General features: G+C 32.3%; 2 protein-coding genes across 2 annotated transcripts; both read left to right on the top strand.

The window, feature by feature from the left end:
- The first annotated feature begins 8,184 nt into the window (after positions 1-8,184).
- Positions 8,185-10,303, top strand: LOC132613341 (uncharacterized). Its single transcript, XM_060327358.1, has 2 exons — positions 8,185-8,316; positions 8,408-10,303. Exons 1-2 carry the CDS (start codon positions 8,185-8,187, stop codon positions 10,301-10,303), a joined length of 2,028 nt encoding a protein of 675 aa, XP_060183341.1.
- A 4,435-nt stretch (positions 10,304-14,738) lies between these two features.
- LOC132614892 (cytochrome P450 71AU50-like) lies at positions 14,739-17,481 on the top strand. Its single transcript, XM_060329449.1, has 2 exons — positions 14,739-15,665; positions 16,469-17,481. The coding sequence occupies exons 1-2, from the start codon at positions 14,781-14,783 to the stop codon at positions 17,081-17,083; spliced, it is 1,500 nt and encodes a 499-aa protein (XP_060185432.1). The 5' UTR covers positions 14,739-14,780; the 3' UTR covers positions 17,084-17,481.
- The last annotated feature ends 2,314 nt before the right edge of the window (positions 17,482-19,795 follow it).

Raw genomic sequence — 19,795 nt, 5'->3', positions numbered from 1 at the left:
TGGCCGTATAAAACATACGGACCGTATGTTCTGCCCAGAATGAGGGTCTTCACTGGACCAAACATACGGTCCAGACATACGGTCAGTATAAAATATACGGACTGTATGTTGGTCCGTATGTTCATGTCGGGACAGAATTGAGTATTATTAATAAGGGATCAAGTTTCATTTCATTTCATTTCCCTTCACTCCCCTTCTCTATAAAATGTCTCTCTACACTTCTCCCACAAGAATTCAAGAGATATTAGTGATAAACTTCATCAAACCAAGGAAATCAAGTGTAAGAAACCCATTGGAGTTCATCTAAGGCAAGAAACCCCATTGGATTGAAGCTAAGGTTTTTCTTCAAGTGAAAGATTATCATCCAAAACTTTCTCCTACACTATCTAAGGTAAGATTTATGGTATGCTCATGTTGTTTAAGGTGTTTGAAAGTTGAAACACTTGGATTGTAGAAAGATATAGAAAATGGGTCATAAACATGAGAATAAGGAGATTTTGAGTAGTAGCTTGGAATGAGTCATGATTCTTGAGATATTATGATTGTAAATATGTTATAAATGACATTAAGAACATGGGGTAAACATTATATGTGAGAAAACGTACTAGTATACTATGATAATGATTATGGATGAATTGAAGTGGAATTGTGAAATGAGGGTAATGTAGATGAATGAAGATTGTTGGTTATGATATTGTGAACGTTATTGTAAATGTTTGGGAGTTGATACACAATATGGGGAAGGTTGTATAAATAAAGGAAATGCTGTCCAATTTTCTCTAGCTATAGTAAGCACGTTCATATAATTGACTAGCTAATGTGAATGCGAATTCTCTTGAAGGTAGGAACGTGAGCATTGACGGAGAACAATCAAGCGATGGAAATCGTTAAACGAAAGAGGTATGTAAGGCTAGTCCTTTCTTTCTAAGGCATGACTCCTATGACATGAATCCTCCTATCTTTCCATGATTTCCTACATATCGGAAATTAAGAGTCTACGAGTATAAAGAGCTTCATACAAGATAAAGAAAAGGGATACGTTATGAGCATGACAATATTGATGATGAATCTAAGTCTAGAAGTCCCAAAACTCACGATGTGATATTCCTACGAAGCTAATGATCCTTATAGGATTCCTATGATATTATTTCCCTGCCTCTCCATGACCTTCTTACATACTGGGAACTATGAGTCAACATTGATAGAGAGCTTCTTATGAGATAAAGATGAGAAATATGTCATGAATACGATAATGATGATGGTAAATTTAAGCCTAGAGATTCTAAAGCAAGATATGATGTCTATGAAGCTAAAGGTCCTACTTACGATCCCTTGATGTTGTTCATGGCGTACACTCACCTTAAATTGTTAGTTCTGTCAAGGTGAGATATGATGAATATGATTACTCCATAATGTAATCGGGGTTTTTGAGTTTATGTCTCCCCGACATTGTTATAGATTGTCTATAAGCTCTAATGCATGTCCTATGACTAATGTTCCGAAAGTTACGAGTCTATGTTCATAGGGGGTTCCATATGAGATAAAGGTAAGAGATATGCCATAGATACGATGATGGTAATGATGATCCTAAGTTTACAGATTACAAAGTCTATCACATGATATTTTTCTTACGAAGTTCCTGTTACTGATATGATATGATTTTCATAGATTGTCTTTAAATTCAAATGCATGCTCTATGCTAAGTATGATGACGATAATGATGACGACGATACTAGGGATAACGATAATGATGACGATGTTTATAGTGATAATGATGATGATGACGATGATAATAGTGATGACGCTAAAGTTGTTTATGGGCTTTCATGTATATATGCCTATGTATGGCTATTACGAAACCTCGAGCTTATATAGCCGGGTAAAATATCTCTATATATATATAATGCGCGCGCACCACTGCAGTTGGGTACGTATACCACTGAGCCTTGGTAGGGCCAGGTACGGACAATACTGAGCCTTAGTAGGGCCAGCACTGAGCCTTGGTAGGGCCAACACTGAGCCTTGGTAGGGCCAAGTACGCCTAACACCAACCTTTATTATAGCTGGGTACGTAAGACACTGAACCTATATGGTCGGGTACGATACTACTATGTATTCCAATGTATGAAAAGCCCGAAAGACAGGTATGTGATATTGTCGAGCCACTACGTGGCCGAATACGGATAATGTTTAATGTGTATGAGTAGATACGATACTATGATATATATGATACGATGATGTATGCGCTATGATGATACATGTAGTATGACTATATATGATATAGGCATAAAAAGTAACCACCCTTAAAAGTGACACAGGTTATATCTACATCTTATGTCTTATGATTTCTCTATTATGTTCATTTCATTCATGCCTTACATACTCAGTACAATATTCGTACTGACGTCCGTTTTCTTTGGACGCTGTGTTCATGCTCACAGGTAGACAGAGAGGTGACCCAGATTTATAGAAGCCGATAAGCAGACTTTTGAGAGCACTCCATTATTCCGGAGGTGCCATTGATTTACTATTTTATGTACATATATGTTTTGGGCACGACGGGATCCTGTCCCGTCCATATGTCTAGTACTCTAGTAGAGGCTCGTAGATACGTACGTGTGGGTGTTATGGTCTCACAGTTTCTCCTCGTATGTATATGCATTATTTTGATTTTGATAACCTAGGAGCTTATGTATATAGAGTAAATATGTTTCAAATGAAAAATGGTTTTCCTACGATTATGAGCATAAGAAATACGACTGTACGCAGAATGAGTAATAGAATGAGTGGTGCTCGGTGGATAGCCCTGGGTACCCGTCATGGCCCTAGCTTGGTCGTGACACCCCCCCCCCCCCTCTTCCGGTGTGGACCCATACCACACTAACCCCCAACCCTTAAATCTTTTGGGAGGGGGTCGGTAAAGGGGGTGGGGGTGGGGCAAAAACCTAAAAAAAAAATCAAAACAAAATTAATTTTTAGGGGGGGGGGGGGGGGGTAGGCAGGGGTGGGGTTGTGCAAAAAACCAAAAAAAAAAAAAAAAAGATTCAAATTTTTTTTTTCAAAACAAAATTAATTTTTTTTTTGGAAGGGGTGGGGGGCAGGTGGGTGGGGTGGGTTAGGGGCAGGGGTGGGTGGACTGGGGGTGATGCAAAAAAAAATTCAAACTTTTTTTTTCAAAACAAAATTAATTTTTTTTAGGGGGTCGGGGGTGGGGCAGGGGTGAGGATGGGGTGGGGTGAGTGGGGGTGGGGGTGGGGTGGGAGTGGTTGGGCGATGGGTTGAGTGGTTGGTGGAATGCACTTATAGACTTGTTTTCCATACTTTTATTAGGGAAGTCATTTTCCCCATTTTTGAGGAACTTGTTTTCCTAAAGAAAATATTTTCCAAAATTTTTGACCAAACGAACATGAAAAAATTGAAAAATATTTTCCTCCATACCAAACACACCCCATGGGTCAAATCTAGTGACTCTGTTTAACTTTACTTTTTTCTCTAGTACTAAGCTAAAACCAGTGAGTATAGCTCAGCGACCACCGCTAGTAATTATTTTCCTTTTGTCTTCTTGAGTGACATAAACAAGGGTCATTCGCACAAATGTCCTTATTCGAGGGTGGTCTTTAATTTTTGTCCTCAAATTTGTGGTTAGTTTTTGCCTTTTGAATTTTTAATGGTCAAAAATATCTTTTAGATTTTGGGTTCGAATCCCACCAGAGTACTAAAAGCAAAATTTTACAAAGCAAAATTTCATAGCAAATTAAGCCTATTCCAGCAAAAATTAGGCCTTAAGGCCTAACTTAAGTAGAATCTCAGCAGAGTCTAAAAAAAAAAAAAAAAAATAGACATAAGGGTCAAAAACACATTCCAACTATCACTTTTTTTTTTTTAGTTTCATACCTAAACTATCAGAAGGTTGAGAAAAATACATAAACTATCACTATCTAGTTTGTAAAACACACCTCAAATTATTCTTAATGGCATGTGATCTACACTCTCCATTTTATATAAAAATATTGCCAAGTGTTGTCCACGTGGATAAATAATGTCACAATGGCACCTACATGAAAATTAAAAAAAAAAAAAAAAAAGCTATTTGTTTTAAAAAACAAACTGAAAAATACTATTTGTAAAAAAAAAAATCAAAAATTATACTCCCTCTTTTTCAATTTATGTGAACCTATTTTATTTTTAGTCTGTGTCAAAATGAACGACCTATTTCCTAATTTAGAAACAAATTCACTTTATGAAATGATTTACAGCCACATAAATATTCAAGACTTATTTTGAACCGCAAGTTTCAAAAGTCTTCACTCTTTTTTAAATGTCATGTCTAGTCAAATGGGTTCACATAAGTTGAAAAGAATGGAGTAGAAAATAAAAAAAATAGTTTTAAAAAATAAGAAAACTGATTATTTAGTTTTCACATTTTTTTTAAAATAAAATCAACTTTTCCATTTTTAAATCATTTTTTTTATTTTCTATATTTTTTTAAAAATATACATTTTTTTGTAATTTTTTTTTTAATTTCCATGTAGGTGCCACCGTAGCATTACTTATGCCATTTGGATAATTTTTGAGAAAATTTCACCTTCACTTGTCTTTTGGAGAGTGAGTTCACACATTTAGTTTAGGTGTATCTTACAAACTAGATACTGATAGTTTAGGTATGAAACTAAAAAAAAAAAAGTGATAGTTGGGATCTTTTTTGATCCTTATCTCAAAAAAATATGCAAGGCAAGTTATGCCTTAAGGTATAGTTTCTATATAGATGTTACGCCTAAAGGCATAATCTATATTATATTAGAAGCACGAAGGGCCTTAAAATGTTGTTTGAACTTTTTGCCCTTCATTAAAAGACGTTGCAATAGACAAAATTGTAATTTCATAATTATTTAAGATTCTGAAATTAATTAAAATTATAGTTACAAGGCTTTCCTTATTTAAATTAGTCCTATATTTAGGAATTTAAACCCAATTAGGTTTTACCTTATGTCAATTCTTTCCATACTTAAACATAATATTTAACTAATACTATAAAAGCTACCTGCTGGTCTAGCAAATTTGCTAACGGACGGGTGAATTCTTTAACCTTCATTTTTTTTCCTATTGTTCTTTAAGCTGCATTTATTCTGTTGTTCTTTAAGCTCCGTTTTAAAGGCATATGAATTGCTCCATTAAGTCACCTTTTCCTGTTGCTAAATTCGAATTTGCTAATTACTTGATTTAGTTTATTGTTGTTTATGGCATAGTGGTTACCATTCTTTAGATGTTTAATTGTTTTTCTTAATCATTGCATAATATTTATTTTTGGTAGAGATTATGGGATGCATCTATGTTTATACAGTATTTGTCCGGTTGTGTTATTCCATGATATTTTTCATACTAATAGATGAGATGAAATTGTTAAGTTATAGTTATTCAAGAGATCGACTATGATAATTATTTTGGTATTAATTGTGACAGATTTGATGCTTTCTAGATCAGTTAATCAAGGCAAATTCTCTTGAATCCTCATCAAGTTTTCAAGGTATGTGACTTCAACCTACTTCGAAAAACAATTTTCTATTTTCATATTTTAATCTTTTTGGAAAGAGTTGTATTTGTCCAGTTTCATTAGTGCAGAATCTTTTTCATGCTAATAGGTGAGATGAAATTGTTAAGTTTCAGTTATTCCAAGAAATTGATTATGATCATTAATTAGTAATAGTTTTTACCCTTCATTAAAAAACTCTACAGTAGACAAAATTGTCATTTATTATTTTCCTCAAATTATTATTTTTCAAAATAAAGGGGAAAAAAAGCTAAACTGTGCACGATTTAAGGAAATTTTACATCACTAATTAATCTATATCTATAATATATTAAAAGCACGAAAGGCCTTAGAAATGTTAATTGAACTTTTTGCCCTTCATTAAAGTAGTCTACAATAGACAAAATTTTCATTTACTATTTTCATTAAATTTTATTCCTTACGAAATCCTAAAATTCAGGAATTTGAAATATATATTGTTGGGACAAGCAGGGGCGGAGCTACAGGGGTGCAAGGGGTGGCAATCGAACCCCCTTCGTCGGAAAATTGCACTATATATATACGGTGAATTTTTTTATTCATGTACAAATATTATTTTTGCATCCCCTTAACAAATGGAGATTTCAGATCAGTGGATGAGGTGCCTGTGATTGAGCTCGCGGTCTCGGGTTCGATTCTCGGCAACGACACCTTTTTTAACTTTTTTCATCCGGTCCCTTTAAAAAAAAAAAAAAAAAACCCATTATTGTTTTATTCAAACTTCAAAGGTCCTCTGCTCCTGTTTATCTTCTCCACCCCTGCGCCTACTCTGTCATTTTCTTGGGCCTTCGCCCATGGCTTCCAATACCAAGGTTTTTCTTTCTTTTTTCTCTCTCTTTTTTTTTTCACCATACTCAAAATCACAACAAACCCATTATTTTTTCTTATTAGTTGTTAATCAACCCATTTTGTGAAATGGGTAGCTGACCCATTTTCCATCCATGAACCCCAAGCCTTGATTGTTTTAATTCTTAAATGTTGTTTGTTTGCAAAATTGGTCTTCTAGATATTTATTTTTAGCTAATAAAAGAATCAAAGTGTAGATTTTTATTTAGTAATCAATTCCCTTTTATGTGTGCTGGATTGTGGTTAAGTTGTTTTCTTGCTTATTGAGACATTTGGTAGAGTTTTTTATAATATAGGATCATTTGTAGGCATTTGAAATGGGATATGCTTAAGGTTACTGATTATTTTTTGCTGTATTGCTATATACAAGATTGAGTTTTTATTCTCACAGTTAGATGTCCTTAAATAGGCTTTATTTTATTGGCTTTTAAGATTGACATTGTGCCTTTAATTCTAACCATTGTTTTAAAAGGCAGTGTCAGGACTCGCCCCGGGCTCGCCTCGGGGCGGGGCAGTGGCAAAACGCCCTGGGGCTAACATGCGGGGCGTAGTTCCTATGAGGCTTACGCCCTAAGCGCCCAACCGTACGCCCTAAACACGCCTAACGCCCAACGCCCAAGGCTCGCCTAACAGTTCTTACACAAATTATATTTTAAATTCCTTAATTAAAATCATTCACCCTCATAATTGTTTAACAAAATAATGATACTTAATAGTTTTTCATCTATAGAAATAGAAGATTGGGTGTAACTCATATAACAAGTCGTAGTATTGGATATTTACTATTTGAGAACGTTGTGAGGGTGAATATCACTTAATTTTTTTTAAAAAAAAACACATAGCGGAATTGTACATTTTCACTTGTCATTGATCATAAGTCCTATGTATCAGAATTATCATATAATTTTATTTTTTGTTCATGAAGAAGTTATGTTTTAATTGTAATATTGATAAATTTTATTGATTATTTGCTTATAGGGAGATAAAATGAATAGTATGATAGTAATAGTGTTTTAAGAAACTGTGTTTTTTTCGGTGTTTGAAAGTTAAAATGTTAGAATTGTTTTGCATTTCATAATAGCTTTTATTTCATTGTATTTTTTATACTTGTAAAATTATGTTATATATAATTACAAGTTATAAGCGGTGTATAATGGATTGCTTTGATCATTTTTTTGTGAGGATCAAGCGCGTGCGCGCTCACACACACACACACACACACACACACAGATATATATATATATATATATATATATATATATATATATTTTCATTTATTTACAGTTTTCTTTTATTTTTTTATGTAATTTTACCTATTTAAAAATATTTAATGTAATTATATTATTTTAAGAAATACTAAAAATTAAATATTCATGGGGCTTACGCCCCGTGCCTCGAGGCTTACGCCTCGTCAAGGCGTATGTAAAACGCCCCGCCTTACGCCCCCGCCTTTTAAAACACTGATTCTAACTAATTTTTTTATTATAATTCAGTCTCAAAAGTCAGTGAAGAATTATTTTACCAAAGTTCCAAAATCAAGTTTGGACTCTCATGATTAACCTAATCTAGAAGAAAATGTCAACCACTCAGAAGTACCATTGCTTTCTTCTCAGGAATTTGATTTGAATTCTTTAAAGCATGATCCGGGTGAAAGAACTCAAATCTTGGACTTTCATTCAAATCATCATGATGTCATTCGAAGAGAATATCTTAGGAAAGGTCCTTGTCAACCTCGGCTTAAAGAGTATCCTAAAACAAAAGTTTCTAGATACATGCGTCGTTTTAATCCTCAGTGGTTTAGTGAATATTCTAATTGGTTGGAGTATAGTGAAAGTAAAGATGCAGTCTTTTGTTTGAATTGCTATCTATTTGCAGACGATAATATTCATCAAGGAGGGGGTGATGTATTTTCGACCATAGGGTTTAGGAGTTGGCAAAAAAAAAAAAAAGAGTCTTAAAAAACATGTTGGTGGCAGAAATAACATTCATAATCAGGCAAGAAAGAATTGTGAAGATCTAGTGCGACAAGAACAATCTATTCAATCTGCACTTGTGAGGCAAGATTCTCAATTTAAGCATGAGTATCGGCTCCACTTAACTGCTTCAATTGATGTTGTAAGGCTTCTTTTGAATCAAGGATTGGCATTTCGGGGTCATGATGAATCTAAATCATCACTTAGCAGAGGTAATTTTCTTGAAATTCTTTCATGGTATTCTGAAAGGTGTGATAACATTAAAGATTTTGTATTGAAACATGCTCCACAAAATGATCTGATGACTTCTCCAATGATTCAAAAAGAAATTGTGACTGCATGCAAAATTGAAACAATTAAGGCTATCATAGAAGAATTAAATGGTGATTACTTTGCCTTGTTGGTTGATGAATATTTTGATGTGTCGCGCAAGGAGCAAATGGCCGTTGTTTTACGATATGTTGATAGAATGGGATTTGTGATGGAGCGACTTATTGACATTATTCATGTTCAAGATACTTGTGCATCATCTCTAAAAGAAGCAATTGTTAATTTACTTACTCAACATTCCTTGAGTCTTTTTTATGTACGTGGACAATGTTATAATGGGGCAAGTAATATGCAAGGTAGAATCAATGGCCTTAAAATGTTGATTAGGCAAGAAAGTAGATCAGCTAATTTTGTTCATTGCTTTGCTCATCAACTTCAACTAAGTCTTGTTGCGGTTTCTAAAAAGTGTGTTGAAGTGGGGGAGCTTGTACTATTGGTTTCGAGTATTTTGAATATGTTGGGAGCTTCTTTTAAACGCATGGATGAATATCGAGAATCTCAAAAGAAAAGAGTTCAAGAGTCATTAGATATGGGTGAACTTGAAACTGGTAGAGGCTTGCATCAAGAATTTGGTCTTACTAGAGCTTGTGATACTCGTTGGGGATCCCACTACAAATCTTTTAGTAACTTTATTCTTATGTTTGGTTCAATTGTTGATGTACTTGATGATATTGTTGTTGATTCACATTGCCCAGATGAAATGACCAAGGCAATGGGATTTCTCAGAGCATGTCAAACATTTGATGTTGCATTCATATTGCATTTGATGAGAGATATTTTAGCAATCACAGATGAGCTTAACAAATGCTTACAGAAAAAGGAGCAAGATATCGCAAATGCCATGCTACTTGTTCAAGTAGCAAAGAAAAGGTTGCAAAAGTTAAGGGAGGAAGAATGGGGTTCGCTTATTGATAAAGTATCTAAATTTTGTATCAAGTATCAAATTTTGATACCTAATTTAGATGAGCCGTACTTTACCTCTTTGAGATCACGGCGTAAACTTGCTGGTTGTACTGTCTCACACCATTATTACGTTGAAGTGTTTTGCAAAGTTATTGATTGGCAAATTCAAGAGCTTTCTTATCGTTTTGACGAAGTAACGACTGATTTGCTTCATGGAATTGCTTGTTTAAATCCAATTGACTCATTTTCTAGTTTTGATCTCAGGAAAATAATGAGAATGGCTGAACATTATCCTAATGACTTTGATGAATTTAGTATGGGGGCTCTTGAGAATCAACTTGCGAGTTACATTATTGATGTTCGTGATCTTGATGAAAGGTTCTCCGATCTAAAAGGACTTTGTGATCTTTCAAAAAGATTAGTTCAAACAAAGAAGCATTCAAACTATCCTCTTGTATTCCGCTTCGTGAAACTTGCCTTGCTTTTGCTAGTTGCCACTGCATCCGTTGAAAGAACTTTTTCGGCAATGAAGTTTATCAACAATGACTTGCGGAGTCGAATGAATGAGAGTTATTTTAGTGGTTGCTTGGTGCCTTATGTAGAAAAAGATGTGTTTAATAGGATTTCTAATGATGTTATTATAAAAACATTTCAAGGAATGAAACCTCGTCGTGTACAGTTGTAGTAATATACTTGCACTTTCAGTAGAGAATTGTGTTTGTTTTGATTTCTTCGCGTGTTTATTTTTTAATTTTCTTGAACCCCCTTATCAAATATTCTGGCTCCGCCCCTGGGGACAAGTAGCCTCTTCCTTATATTGCCGACGGTAAAACAAATTATGTCTCCTAGAACATTAGGTTTTCACATTCTATAAGTAACTTTAAATTTGATTCTATTATTTTTTAGAGTTTAAGTTTGGTGCACTGTCAATGTATCATACTACTTGATTAAGTAGTATTAATTGTTATAAAAATGTAATTAACAGAAAAGTAAATAATGTTAAAGGAAAGTTGAATCCTACTTGTACTCTAACTACAAAAATTATTTTGTTGTCTTGCTAGTAACGAAATTATTCCTTCTCTAATGAAGTTTACAATTTTGAGTTTTTCATGATATTTCTCAAGATCACTGAAGTAATTCGTTAATTCTTCAAACATTATGAATCTTGTAACAATTATCTAAAGGAATTGTCTCCAATATCTGCCATTCTTCAGATGCAATTTTAAATTGAATCCTTCAAAATCCATTTAAAAGTCACCCTTCAACAAAAGTCTTTCATGAACATGGACGGATTGAGGGAGAAGCCGAAGTTTACAGTGGTAAAAGAAGCAAAGTGACAGAAACCATCGACTACTTGAGAGCAAGAACAAGGAGATTTGAAGGAAAGAGAGAGAAAGGGAATAAAGAAAAAACTAGTGACTAATTTTAGAAATAGGAAAAACAAAAGAAAAAAAAAGGTGCTAACCTGCTATAGCAGGTCAATATACCTGATGGTGTAAAAAATTGATACACTGACAGTGCACCAAACTTAAACTCTATTTTTTATTCCTATAGGTTTAGTACTTGTTTCTTTTTACAGTGATCAAGCACGGCTTTATTGTTTGTTTTAATTTCATATAATTTATTGGTCTTCAAGATAATGAGTATTCACTTGATTTTATGTGAATTTTGTTTCAGCTGAATATTAGAATCATCGCCTTCTAAAGATGGAGGTTGGCCTCGATCAAATAATGGCAATGTAGATTAGTTGATTACGTAAATATCGATTTAGTGGCAAAACTATCGATTTGAGTTTTCTTTCGGCATAAATTTCAGGTTGTCAACTTCTACCCTACCATACTCCTTTTTGTTATTGTTAATAATTTGTTACAAGTAATTGTGTTATATAATTATGCTCATATATAATGTAGTTCGTTTTTCTTGTAATTACCTTATTCTTTAGAGTGTATTTTCTTGTATCAATAGCAACATAATTTTGACTTACGATATTAAGTGCATTTAATTTTGCTCCTTAATTGTTAGGGTGTCAAGGAGGTGAGTTATCATGGTCCTCTTTATTTATAACCCTAATATTTAGGATCATAATCCTTTTTGTTATTGTTAATTTGTTAGAAGTAGTTGTGTTATATTATTATGCTCATATATGTAGTCCGGTTTTCCTTTATTAGAGTGTATTTTAGTGTGTCAATATCAACATAATTTTGACTTCTGATAACATGGCGAAATTTTGTTCAGCATTTAATTTGGGTCCTTAATTGTTAGAGTGCCAGGGAGGTGAGTTATCATGTTCCTCTTTAATTATAACCCTAAATATTAAGGACTTTGAGATCAACTAGAATTTTGAATATTAAATCTTTCCTTATTTGAATTAAGTGAAAATCATTAATATTTAGAAATTCAGAATCGAGCAAGATTTTTACTTAAATAGTTTCTTCCTTATTTTTTCATAGTTCTCTGCACAAGATGCTGGGAGAGTCGCTCAGGATCCAACCAAGCGCTAGAGAGGATTTCAACCAACAACGAGAAGTTAAGAAGCTTTTAGACCAAATGTATAAGACAATATAAAAATACCTAAACCTATTAAAATGTGGTCTAATTAATACTTACCTATCATTTTCTATGTTAGAACTAAACTTACACGCTCTAACGACTTTCAGCTTCTTCGAAATGTTTCCTAAATCTATTAACATGGAGGAGAATATGGGAATTGCAGCAAGGAAAAAACAACCTTTGAAAAGTGATACCAAAAAGAGTTTGAAATTAATTAATAGTGTATTAATAATATTTCTCAAGATGTAGTATTGGTTTGGTTAAAAGTCTTTGAAGATTGGTAGTTGATATGGATTTGCGTACATCTCTAGAAGTTCTTGAGAGGATGTCGTTGAAAAGGTGTTATGTAAATGTTCCATATTTTAGGTAATTTGACTAAAATAATGTGTCTTAGATAGCCAGCATAAATAATTAATATCTCTCTTAATATCGTGTGGGAGTTTGTAAAGGAGGGATTCTTGCTACCAATTAGGATTCGCTATAGGTTTAGAGTTCTATTGACAATTAGGTTTAACAATGTGTCTCTAAATAGATATAAATATGTAAATAAATTTAATTAATAATAACTTAATATTTAGGAATTTGAAATCAATCAAATTTATGTGACACTTTTCGTTTTCCGAGATTCAAACTATATGAACTTTGACCATCATTTTAAGATGTATTTTTTCATCAAATTGATATTAGAAAAGCTACAATTTATAGTATTTTTCATGTAGTTTTCAGATATATAAATTTTAATGTTAAAATATCGAGTTAATCTAATCTAATTTAGCTTCAAAATTTAGTCAAATTGACTCTCGAAAAGCGAAAAGTGCCACATAAATTGAGACGGAGGGAGTATAACATTGTATTTTTATCATTAGACAAATGTTGTATAAATTTTAATGTTAACTGTTAATTTCCTTGTATATGATTTTAGTTAAGTGACGCTATACACACGTGCAACGCACGCACGCTATACTAGTTTCTATATAAAAGGCCGGCATAACTTAAAACCATAGAATTTATCCCTTATAAGGCCTAACTTGGAACTACAACATATTCACAAAATCTTGCTTCGTGATTTTTTTAATTTTTTACTGAGTCTGGGTTCGAACTCAGAACCTCAGAGTATTTTCGGCCACTTTTTTAGGCGGGATTTCACTTATATATATATATATATATATATATATATATATATATATATATATATATATATAATCACATTACTTTTGCCTCTAGGCATAACTTCCCATTATATGCACTTGCAAGTTTGCTCGATAAGGCAAACTTAACTTGATGACGTTTTACTGTTTTTATATATATAATAATTACACTACTTTTGCCTCTAGGCATAACTTCCCATTAAATACACTTGCAAGTTTTTCCCGGTAAGGCAAACTTAAATTGACGACATTATTATCTACTTTTGCCTCTAGGCATAACTTCCCATTGTATACAATTGCAAGTTTTGCCTGATAAGGCAAACTTAACTTGATGAATTTTACTTTTTTTATTTTATACATAAAAATTAAACTACTTTTGCCTCTAGGTATAACTTCCCATTATATACACTTTCAAGTTTTGGCCGATAAGGAAAACTTAACTTGTTGACATTTACTTTTTTATATGTATAAAAATTAAACCACTTTTGTCTCGAGGAATAACTTCCCATTATATATACTTTCAAATTATATATATATATATATATATATATATATATATATATATATATATATATAGATATATTACACTACTTTTGCCTCTAGTCATAACTTCCCATTGTATACACTTGCAAGTTTTGCCCGATAAGGCAAACTTAACTTGATGAATTTTTACTTTTTTTTATACATAAAAATTAAACTACTTTTGCCTCTAGGTATAACTTCCCATTATATGCACTTAAAAGTTTTGCCCGATAAGGCAACCTTGACTTGCTGAAGTTTTACTTTTGTATATATATAAAAATTAAACCACTTTTGCCTCAAGGCATAACTTCGCATTATATATACTTTCAAATTTTGCCAAAGTATAAAATAAAATTTCGTAAAGCAGAATTTCATAACAAATTAGGCCTATTCGGACAAAAGTTAGGCCTTAAGGCATAATTTATGTAGAATCTCGACAGAATTAAAAAATAAATATGTAAGACAAGCTATGTCTTAAGGCATATTTTCTATATAGAAGTTATGCCTTAAAGTCCATTGTCCGGCATAACTTAAAGCTATAAATAAGTGTATATGCCTTATACACTTATCTAATATTTTACACCATCAAATTATTCTAAGTGATAAAAAAAATTTTAAACGGACAGAATATATTACTTAATGCCACATGCATCTTCTCTCATTTCTTCTCTTCTCTTCTTTCTTGTTCCTTTCAACATTAATTATTTTTTGTCTTCTTCTCCTAACAGTTATTTTCTAATTTTGTCTTGTTTTTTTTTTTTTTTGGGCCTTTTCTTTCTTGGGTTTTTTCTCATTTAGACAAATGAAGATGGACCCCAACCATTAATATGGTTGATATTTCAACACGTGAACCCATAAAATTCATTTATTTCACAACCATCACTCTTAACTTCTTTATATTATTGGCAAGTTGGGAAGCAAAAAGCACAGTAATCTCATTTCATGGCTTCTCTATTCTTACAATTTCTTGCACTACTTGCAGTGATATATATTCTTCAAGAATTACACAAAAAAATCATGAAGAAAAAGAAAAAACTTCCTCCAGGCCCAATAGGGCTTCCAATTATAGGAAATCTCCATATGATTGGCAAAAATGTCCACCAAGATCTTCATAAAATAGCCAAAGAATATGGTCCCATAATGAGCATGAGATTTGGTCTAGTTCCTGTGATTGTAGCTTCAACTCCTTATGCTGCTGAACAGTTCTTGAAAAACCATGATCTTGTTTGTGCTAGTAGACCAAATAATAGAGCTGCTCAATTAATCGCGTACAATCAGAGAAATTTGACATTCGGAAAATATGGACCTTACTGGCGAAATATGCGAAAGTTGTGCACGTTAGAATTGGTTAGTACTCTCAAGATCAACTCATTTCAAGCCATGAGAAAACAAGAAGTTGCAACTTTTGTGACTTTTATCAATCGGGTAGCTTCTAGTGGCGTGGGAGTTGATATTAGTGCTAAACTTGCTTCATTAGGTGCTAACATGGCTTGTTTAATGGTATTTGGAAAAAAATACATGGATGATGAATTTGATGAAAGGGGTTTTAAGGATGTGATTCAAGAGGCTATGGTTATAGCAGCAACGCCACATATTGGCGAGTTTTTTCCTTTTCTTGAGAAGTTTGATTTGCAGCGATTTGATCGTCGTATGAAGAAATTGGCAAAGATTTTTGATGATTTTTTAGAGAGAGTTATTGATGAGCATGTTCAAGATTCAAAAGAACATAAGCAAACAAAGGATATTGTTGATACTATGATGAGTATTATGCAATCTGGTGAAGCTGAATTTGAGTTCGATCGTCGTCATGTCAAAGCTATTTTGCTGGTAACGTATTTTTGTTCATCATAACTTGAATAGAGTTGCAATTTAATTTTAGTTGAGCTTAACTAGTATGTACCGATGCCTAAAAAATATTTTCACTAGCAGGTCATCTTTATTTGTTATATTAAGTAACTTATCATATTTTTAAAGTCATAAATTCCACCCTTTTTTTTTTAGGTTTACTTGTAAATATTTTTGGTTTACTTGATAGTGTACTAATTCTTTGACTCCATCAGTATATTTTTATTCAAGTTTAACTAATATTCATCGACAGTGTAAAAATAATTTCACTAGCAGGTCATGTTTACCTATTGTAACAAGTAATTTGTCTTATTGTTAAGATTAGAAATCTTATTTTTTTTATATTGAGTCACCTATAAATAACTTTGGGTGACTTGATAGTGAAATAATTCTTTTACACTATCAATATATATTTTTTAATTGAAATTTCACCATCAAGTCACTTTTACATGTTATCACATCTAACTTGTTTATTTTCAAGATTAGAAATCTTACATTTTAAGGAAGCTTAACTTTAGATATTCTTTGGTGACTTGACAGTATAAAAATTATGTATACCAATGAGGCATATAACGTAAACTCTACTTAAAAGTATGTTAAATTTGTTCTTCTTAATATTAAATTTGTTCTTCTTAATATTCCAGACTGAGCAATTTTGTCTGAGGCAACATATCTTTGCAATTCTTAAATTTATTAGGTAAAAGTAATTGATATTGTATTTAACATACACTAACATACATGCAAATGTTATTAATTTATCAACTCAAAAAGAAATCTCTATGCAGGACATGCTAATAGCTTCAATGGACACCTCATCAACAACAATTGATTGGATTTTTTCTGAACTTCTAAGGCAGCCTAAAGTAATGAAAAAACTACAAAATGAGTTGGAACTAATAGTTGGCAAAAATAGAATGGTGGAAGAGTCTGATTTGGAAAAATTAGAGTACTTAGACATGGTCATCAAAGAAGGCTTTAGGCTTCACCCCATTGCACCACTATTGATTCCTCATGAATCCATTGAAGATTGTACAATTGATGGCTTTGATATACCTAAAGGTTCAAGAATTCTAATAAATACTTGGGCAATTGGAAGAGATCCAGAAGTTTGGCCGGAACCCCAGAAGTTCATGCCAGAAAGGTTTATTGGTAGCAATATCGATCTTCGTGGACGTGACTTTCAACTTTTACCCTTTGGCTCTGGAAGAAGAAGTTGTCCTGGATTACAATTAGGGCTCACGATCGTTCGCTTGGTGCTAGCACAATTGGTTCATTGTTTTGACTGGGAGCTACCACATGGTATGATGCCAAGTGATTTAGACATGACTGAGAAATTCGGTTTAGTTATGGCTAGAGCTCAACATCTAATAGCTATTCCTACTTATCGATTGCATGTATAGTTGATATTAGGATGTCAAATGGGTATGTTGGGTTGAGTTGATCTAAGGATATTAAATGAGCTTGAGCTTAATTTCGGTAGGTCAAAATGAATGGAGTTAAACAAATGAGGTAGGTCAGTGACGGGCTAAACAATGAGTCATAGCCCAATCCGGCCAACTCTTACCAGGTTTATTTCTTCATTTGTTTTCTTATAATTTGTTAGTTATCATACAAATTTAGTTAAAAAATATCTATTATTTTAATATCCTTTCAAGACTTTTCTTTGGTCAATTTGAATTATATATTTAGCTCAAATTCAGCCCAACTCTTAGATGAACAAATTTGAACGGGTTAAAATGAATTGAGTTAATAAATGATTCAAGAGTAAATGTTTGTATTTATATATTGTGTTTTAATCTCTGATTTGGTTATCGGTATAATTTCTTACGGTTCGTAGCAGAGCCACCACAGTTTGAGAAAAAGATCAATATTTTGCTGTAATTTTTGCGTTGGCAACAACAATTTTTTTGGGATGTGGATTTTCCCCTTTGAATTGTAAAGTGGGTTTAAAAAACTTCTTAGAAAAATCTAGGTACAAGTTTGTATAGAAGCAAAAGAACTACTCTTCCTACCAATGGGTACTCTGTAATTCGATGCAATAGCCTGGAGGTTATTGCATATGATTGGGGTAAGTACTCACTAAGTAGAATTGGCAGTGGGTTAAGATGTCCTTGTATGCTGATGAGTGTACATCCCAGTATTGAATGTATTAAATAACTCCTAATGTTGCAACATGACACTGGCAACGTGGAATGTGCAAGGGTTGAATAAAGTGTATAAGAAAAAGTTCAGGGTGTGTTTGAAAGAGGCAAATATAGGATTGACTGTTGTAATTGAAAATAGAGATTAAGACTATTTATTTTCTCAAACATCTAAATGTATAAAATTTTCTTTCTTTAAAAACTAAATAATAGATATAAAATTTATTTACAATACTAATAAATAATACTACATCAATAAGATACTTTTAAAACATGTATACAATGGTTGATGGTGGTAATAACTAACTAGGGAATTTGCCGCGCTTCACGCGGTTATAGAAAAACTGATAAGTTTAGATATCATCTTTTTTTTTATATAAATTTAATAGAGATAGAAGAAATAAAAGGTTCAACTATATGAATTAGAAAATGATAAAATTACAATATCGACATTTTGGTAGAATTAGAGCTAAAAGGAATTATATTTCATTGTCAAATATTTTTTCTGTTTTGGGGGGGTTGGGGGGTGGGGGGGTGGGGGTGTACACGATTTTCTTGGCTTGATATAGTTCAAATATATGTACATACAGATTTCCTTTCTCTTTTTTTTGCTTTCATTAGACGGTAAAATTCTTATTGGATTTCTTCTATTCGTGTAAAAGAAAAAAAAGAAAAAGTGATGAAACTAAAATTGGGTGAAAAAGATAAGTATTTCAATCCATTTCCTTTTTCGTATTTTGTCCTTTCGGTGTTCTTCTTTTTCCTCTCAATTTTTCACCATCATCTAAATAAATCCCTAGTATTAATTTCGTCTTTATCCCCTATTACATTATTTGTTTTCTGCTGAAATAAATATTTCTATTCCAATATTTTTATTGTTTGTCTTGTAAATAGAGAAAAGTAATTCTCCAAAAAGGAGAAAAACAAAACAGTTGGAAAAGGCAAAAGAATAAAAATTATATTCTTGCAACTTATAATAAATTTCTTTTTAGCAAGAATTTAAGATAATTTCTTTTTCATTTTACCTTTTTCATTTTACCTTAATCAGTCATGAGCACCCCATATGCCAATAGTAGATTGGATTGTCACTTGTAAAAATCAATTAGTCTATAATGCAAATTTTGAAAAAAAAAATATTGCCGCGAGAATCTTGACAACAAAACATGTACTATAGTGTACATATAGGTAGAGAAAGTAAAGGGAGGAATTCTAAAATAAAACATACATACATACATACATACATGCACACACACATGCTAAAGGGAGGAATTCTAAAATTAAAAAAAATGAACATATTAATATACGGGTATGATATATGTAGAATCTAAGTACTCAAAATAAAGATTAAAACAACAAAAATTATAAAAAATAACGCCTCAAACTATATATGTATAAAAAAGTTGATTCTAGATTAGTCTTTTTATTTAACTTAATATGTCTAGCTTGGTCTATTTTTTCTAAAAGAATGGGCTCATATATAAATGATAGAAACATACTGACTTTAAATTTTGAATTCGCCACTAAATATAGATTGTGTTTAAGACATAACTAACATAAATATGAAGAGAAGAGCGTGCAAAAGTACTTGCACAAGCCAAAATTGATGAAGAATTCCAAATCCTGTATGAATAGTTTCAAGATGGGAAAACCCAGATTTACTACATAAATTGTTGGAATAAATCAAAATAAATCCGTTTCAATAGATAGCCACTGCAATACTTACTAATCCTTAGAACAAAAAGATAAGTACTTCCAAGGAAATGTAATGCCATTTTTAAGCTTATTTGTAAGAAGAATAAGAAAGAACCTTTACTCTATTATATACATATATATATAGTTAATGAATTGACGTTCATGTGAAAAGGTTTTGAGCTTTTGAGACAATGAAAAGTTAAATAAAATTGAAGGGTGGGGTAAAAGAAAAGTCACCTTGAGATGAAGTTCAGTTAGAAAATGTTTTTGTGTCTTCTT

Source organism: Lycium barbarum, chromosome 10 (assembly GCF_019175385.1).
Source record: "Lycium barbarum isolate Lr01 chromosome 10, ASM1917538v2, whole genome shotgun sequence".
Classification (NCBI taxonomy): Eukaryota; Viridiplantae; Streptophyta; class Magnoliopsida; order Solanales; family Solanaceae; genus Lycium; species Lycium barbarum.
This window is presented reverse-complemented; position numbering and strand designations above follow the sequence as displayed.

Coding starts and splice junctions, on each gene's coding strand:
- LOC132613341 (XM_060327358.1), top strand. CDS start 8,185: ATGCGTCGTTTTAATCCTCAGTGGTTTAGTGAATATTCTAATTGGTTG. Junction 8,317..8,407: donor TTCATCAAGGAGGGGGTGAT/GTATTTTCGACC, acceptor ATTCATAATCAG/GCAAGAAAGAATTGTGAAGA.
- LOC132614892 (XM_060329449.1), top strand. CDS start 14,781: ATGGCTTCTCTATTCTTACAATTTCTTGCACTACTTGCAGTGATATAT. Junction 15,666..16,468: donor ATGTCAAAGCTATTTTGCTG/GTAACGTATTTT, acceptor ATCTCTATGCAG/GACATGCTAATAGCTTCAAT.